This window comes from Glycine max, chromosome 10 (genome assembly GCF_000004515.6).
Source record: "Glycine max cultivar Williams 82 chromosome 10, Glycine_max_v4.0, whole genome shotgun sequence".
Taxonomy (NCBI): domain Eukaryota; kingdom Viridiplantae; phylum Streptophyta; class Magnoliopsida; order Fabales; family Fabaceae; genus Glycine; species Glycine max.
Window position 1 is genome coordinate 4,720,351 of NC_038246.2, and position 5,898 is coordinate 4,726,248.

Consider the following 5,898-nt stretch of genomic DNA (forward strand, 5'->3'; position numbering starts at 1 on the left):
TTAAAAATCGGTCTAGATTACCGGATTTACTCCAAATAGACCGGGTTTCACTGGATCATTTCGGATCAAAAATATAATCAGTCCAATAATTAAATCGGTTCAATTATGTCATCAAATTCCAATTGAATGGATCCGACCGATTGGGTCGGATTAAATTTTTGAACTATGCTCTTAAACCTCTAAAAGAAAATATACTTTTTTAATTTGTGTCTTGGAATTCGAACACCTTTATAATGTGAACTCAACAATGATCACCCCAAAATTTTCCCACGTGCAGAAAGTTGAAATCAGCTGAATTGGTAGGTGGTCAAAGCCTCTTTTATGTGCATAGATTCAGTTGCCCAATTCTTTCGTTGAATGGAGAAATTACTCCATAGAATGACATGTGAATACACATAAGACAATAAAATAAATTTGGAAAATATCTTAATTACCATTTTTCAAATATGGAATATTATATATCTTGTTATATATATCAAAAGGTTCAATGCTTATAATCCTATTAATTAATGAATAATTCTAAATATTTATGTAATATTCTTTCATTTTAATTTCTGAATACCAATTAAGTAAATTATTAAATATTTTTATTTAAGGGTTTGTCTAACTAACCCCAACTAAAATCCCATTCTATGTGGTCCAATAAAATTACACCCATTTGTTTAGATTTTTTTATGCACAAAAATTTATATAATTTTATTGGTTCACATAGAATGAGTTATTTAATCTCATTTACTTAGCTACATTTAGATCACCCCTTTATTTAATATTTTCTTTATAGATAGTATATTACTTATCCGTATATTATACAGCTGAATCAGTTGAAAAATTAAACTTAGTCATAAAAAATACTAAAATTGATAGTTTTACGTGTTAATTCTCTCATATTATAAATACAAGTCTTAATTATTGAATATAATTAATGAATGTACATACTCTCCTTCTCAAATACTCATCATGTCAAATCAATTTTATCTTTTTAATTAGCTATTTTCTCAAACAAAACTTTGACTTTTCTTAATTCCATTAATTAATGTTTGAATTTGTTCAATTGATATTAAATATAATGAAAATTGAAAATCATCAATGAAGGAAATCTTTTACAGTATGAATTAAATCGATTTTCCACATTCAGTACAAAAAAATCAATTTTCCAAAACTAAAAGTTTAATGCATATATTTTATATTTTAATTAAAAAAATTGGTAGCTGTTTTTAAGAAATACTTTACCTGCATTTAAAAGTATCCGTGCAATTCACACAATACAATACGTACTCATTAGCAACAAATTAAACTCAGTTTTGTTGAGAGCTATTATACATCACTATAAAATGAACCAAAGTAATCGTATCATACAATAACTTGTAACGATGTAAAGACTAGCGGGTTGGTTCTCTTTCAATTTCATGAAAGCTGAAGTAACATGGTGGTGATTGATAGTCTAAAAATTCAAAAACAAGACAGACATTTTTTTTGTCAGCTAAAAATTGTAATTTATCCTCTGCATGCTTGCAAACAAAAAGAGTGTGTAACAAGAATTCATCAACACTTCTACAAAAAGGGCAGAGAAATTCACAACCACTGATTTCCACATTCCTTCTTTTCAAGCTATCTCCAGAAGGTAAGTAGGTAACCTTATTTCTAAGGAGCCTCCAATCCAAAAGAAGAGTAATTCTCTGACATTTGTTTCCTGTACTGCCACTATTGAATGTTGCACCTCCCATTCTATTCTAAAAAGTTCATTTCAAAATGAATATCCGAAAGCAATGAAAGGTGCATAATTTAAATAAGGTGGTGTAAGATTGAAATGCCTAATTCTCCCTACATAGGCCCAACTTGTCCAAAGGACCAAAATTTATCCAAATTTTAACCACAGTTAACTTAAAAGACTATTATTGCCTTATCCACTTTTGCTTTTTACTAAGTACACTCTCCATCCCTTTTTCTAAAATCAAATTACCCATCCCAAGATACCCACACATTACCACAGTGACCAAGTATAAATATTTATAAATGAATATTATCACATCCTAATAATTAAAATTGTACTAAATTAGCACTAATAATATAAAAAGAGTTTTACGAAATAATAATTACAACTTTTTTGTAATAACTTGTTTATATATTTATTAAATTTTATATGTTATTACAACTTATACAATTTATTAAATAGTTGCCTAAATTATAACATTGAAAGTTTGAAAATTGAAACTATACTAATATTCCCTCACGCACGGAAGCAAACATGAGAGAGGAAGAGCTTTCTAACTAACTATATTTCCATCTCAAAATTGATACATCTGATACAATTTGGAAGCATGGTATGCCGTATGCCGTGACTTCATAATAAAATATTTAAATTTAATGAATAAACACACACTTAATAACTAAGGAAAGTATTGAATTAGCCAATCATATTCATATAACTCCGTGCTGTTATATATTTCAGCAGCGATCAAATTGCAGATGGGCTCTTCAATTGGATGCAGTGTGGCATAGTAACGGGATAGGCGCCAAAAATATATCAAATAAGTGAAATAAAATTCGGTGGATTTGCAAGTGTTACTTACTTCAAAGTACATTCCTAATTAAGCATTCTTCAATCGGTATATAGCTCCATAAGCTTCATTCATTTTTTTAATTCACCAACAAAATATACCAAGGTAATAATAAAAGTTTTACTGCTGGAAGTGTGACAAAATTACTATTCTCAATTGCTAAATGACCAGAGTGGTGGTTTCCAGCAAGAACAAGGTTGCACATTTATTGAATCACTAATGCCTGACCAAAAAAATTCATGTTGACTACCATTTTAAGTCACTGTTGTACATGTAAATTGATTCTATCTGTATGCTGGAAATGGTCTTAGGCTTATATGAGAGGAAAAAAAATTCACAGCATGTGTGTATGTTGCAATAATGCCATGTCCTTCACTTCGTGAAGATTAGGAAAAGTAAACCCAAAGAACTACTACAAAGGAGATAAGCAATCTACAACAAACTCAAAACAATTTACAATCGCAGAAGAGAGCATTACTCACAGAAATTTATGAAAAAGAAGATATTGTGGATGGATCAAAATTCGAAACAAGTTTCTCACAGGGCAATGATTAATGCTATAAGATCAATCCGTCCTTCACAATTTGCTCCAACCAAGATGCTATATCTGACATAGGTGGACGCTCACTTGGACGCTCTCTCACAGCAAGCTCTGCTATATCAGCAAGCTTTAGCAAAGGTTCAACATTTCTTGGAAGAGCCACGTACCTATCAATTATAGCAGCACCTTTCCCTTGTTTGATCAAAGGCACTGCCCACTCAACCATGTTGGAAGGGGTGTAATCCCTATCATAAGCCTTTCTTCCACTCAGAACCTCAAGCAACACAATCCCAAAATTGTAAACATCACTTTCTAGGTCCCCATTGAGATCCTTGTCACTCGAAGCAAGAAGTCCAAAGTCCGAAATCCTTGCCCCCCACTCCGAATCCAAAAGAATGTTGGAACTTTTAAGATCGTTGTGCACAATTGGAGGCACAGGTTCCTTGTGAAGATACTCAAGTCCTTTTGCGGCCTGCATCGCAATCTTCAACCTGAGGCTCCAAGTCAGCGGAGAAAGACCACCGTGGAGGTGATCATAGAGCGTCCCGTGAGGCATATACTCGTAGACAAGCAACCTCTCCCCCATCTCCGCGCAATACCCCAACAAGTTGACAACATTACAGTGGCGAATTTTGCATAGAATCTCCAGCTCCGTTTCAAAATCACGGTTATTAGTGTGGATAATGGTAGCAGCATTTGCTCTTTTAACAGCAACCACTCTCCCATCAGCTAATGCAGCCTTATACACAAACCCATAACTCCCCCTCCCAAGTTCATTAAACTCCTTGAACCCATTAGTAGCATCCTTCAGCTCAGAAAGCCTGAAAACCTGAGGCACACCGGGGCAAGAATTAACCGAAGGTGTAGAGTTAAGAGCAACATTCACATGATCATCCTCCTGATCCGGTTTTCCCATGCAAGACTTGGATTGCTTCTTAGACCTCTTTCTAACCATAAGAAGACACCCACAAAGCAAAATAACCAAAAACCCCAAAACTGGACACCCAACTATCACCACCCATTTACGTAAATCATGCCAATGCCAATGCAAATGAAGCCCCGATGAAGAGTGAAGTCCACAAACATTAAAACAAGAGCTGTTCTGACAAAGAGAACAAGCAGTGCAAACTCTATCAGCATTCCTAGTACATTCACTAGACAAGAAGTATCCTTTGGAACAATTTGACCCACAAGGAGAACAAATCCTCAAATCTTCTCTAACACACAAGCTTGTCAAAGCTAGCTCGTTAAGAACACTAACATTGAAAGCAAACTCATCAACCCCACACTCACTAGCCCTGCAGAGTCCAGGGCTTGAAAGCTCCAAAGGAGGATCAAAATCGGGTTTTGAAGCGTTGACCAACCAACAATCCAGAAGAAGATCATCTTCCCTGATCCCGCACGTGGTGAAATCCGAAGAAGCAATAGCCATAAAGCCATTACCTTTTGGAACAACCGAGGAATTCAAATCACCCCAGCATTCAACTTCGTGATTATCCATTCTCACGCCACAGAAATGGTTAGCCCCTGCTGATAGAGAGACTAACCGAACCGAATCCAACGGAGGATCCGAATACGAAACCGGGTCGCCCCAGCATTTTAACTCGCCGGAAACGTTGAAAACGCCGCAAACGGCGCTCCGGCCAGCCACCAGAACCGCAAAACTGTCGGTAACATTGGAAATGTTAATGTTTCCCAAATTTTCCGAAGTGGGTCCCCAGCAGATTAGTCCACCGTCGTTTACCTCGCCGCAGGTGAACCCTTCACCGGAAACAACCCTCTTCACCTCCAGATTCGACATTAATTGGTCGTTGAACTTATCGCTCTGTTTCGCCGTCAAAGTTTTGTTCGCGGTTTTCGTGATTTCCCAGCAGTCAACGGTGCCGGAATCGCGATCGGCGAAGTAGGATCCCTTGACGGCGCATACGTGATTCTGGCCGGCGGCGATGTGGGAATAAGCGGTGTTCCGGTACGCCGGAGGCACGAGGATTAGATCTGCGCTCGGTTTCGTTACAGCGCTCCAGCAAAACGCTTGCGATGTGTTCGCTAAAATGCCGCAGAGAAAGCCCTCCCCGCCGGAGAGTGCTGACATAGCAGGGATGGCGTTTGCGACGGCGGAGAGCGACGGTGACGTGGCGTTGTTCCCCCAACAAATAACGTCCTGTTTTCCACTAGCATCGATGGAGCAAAAAACCTCGTCTCTTCCGAACGACGCGGAGATTGGTCCCATTGAGCCGAACCCGTGTGCGTTACCGAATAGGAAAAGGAATAAGAGAAGAAGAAAGAAGGAAGAGAAAGAGAGGGCGGTGAGAATTTGCATGGTTGGGTTGGGTACTTGGGAACAGTGTCATTCATGAATTTGATGAAGAAGATGGTTCTGTTTGTGTTTTCTCTTCTTCACGAAGTGAGAACCGTGTGAGTGAGTGAGTGAGTGGTGATGACGATGAAACCACGTGGGTGTCGCCATTTTTACAGCTTCCATTTCGACCGTTACAACCTCAATGTACCGAACTTGGTTGAGTTACTTTCGTCTTTCTTTTACTGTTAGCTTCTGCTATTGATGTTTTTTCTTTAATCTGATATTATTAAATAGTATTAATGACCATTTTCTTTATTTGTTTATTGTTTGGGGGAATCTAATGACCAATTTTATAAGAACAAGAATTAACTACCATTCCTGATCTGCAAACTACTTGCTTTATTTTACTATTTTATTTTGTTGATTCCCAAAAATTAAATTAAGCTTATTCTTAAAAAATACGGTTGACTTGAAAGTGAAAAACTGTAAATTTCGTGTTG

General features: G+C 37.0%; 1 protein-coding gene across 1 annotated transcript; it reads right to left on the bottom strand.

Moving 5' to 3' along the window:
• Positions 1-2,782: 2,782 nt before the first annotated feature.
• Positions 2,783-5,620, bottom strand: LOC100814476 (serine/threonine-protein kinase-like protein CCR1). Its single transcript, XM_003536938.5, has one exon. It carries the CDS (start codon positions 5,417-5,419, stop codon positions 3,116-3,118), a length of 2,304 nt encoding a protein of 767 aa, XP_003536986.1. The 5' UTR covers positions 5,420-5,620; the 3' UTR covers positions 2,783-3,115.
• Positions 5,621-5,898: the final 278 nt, after the last annotated feature.

Coding starts and splice junctions, on each gene's coding strand:
- LOC100814476 (XM_003536938.5), bottom strand. CDS start 5,419: ATGCAAATTCTCACCGCCCTCTCTTTCTCTTCCTTCTTTCTTCTTCTC.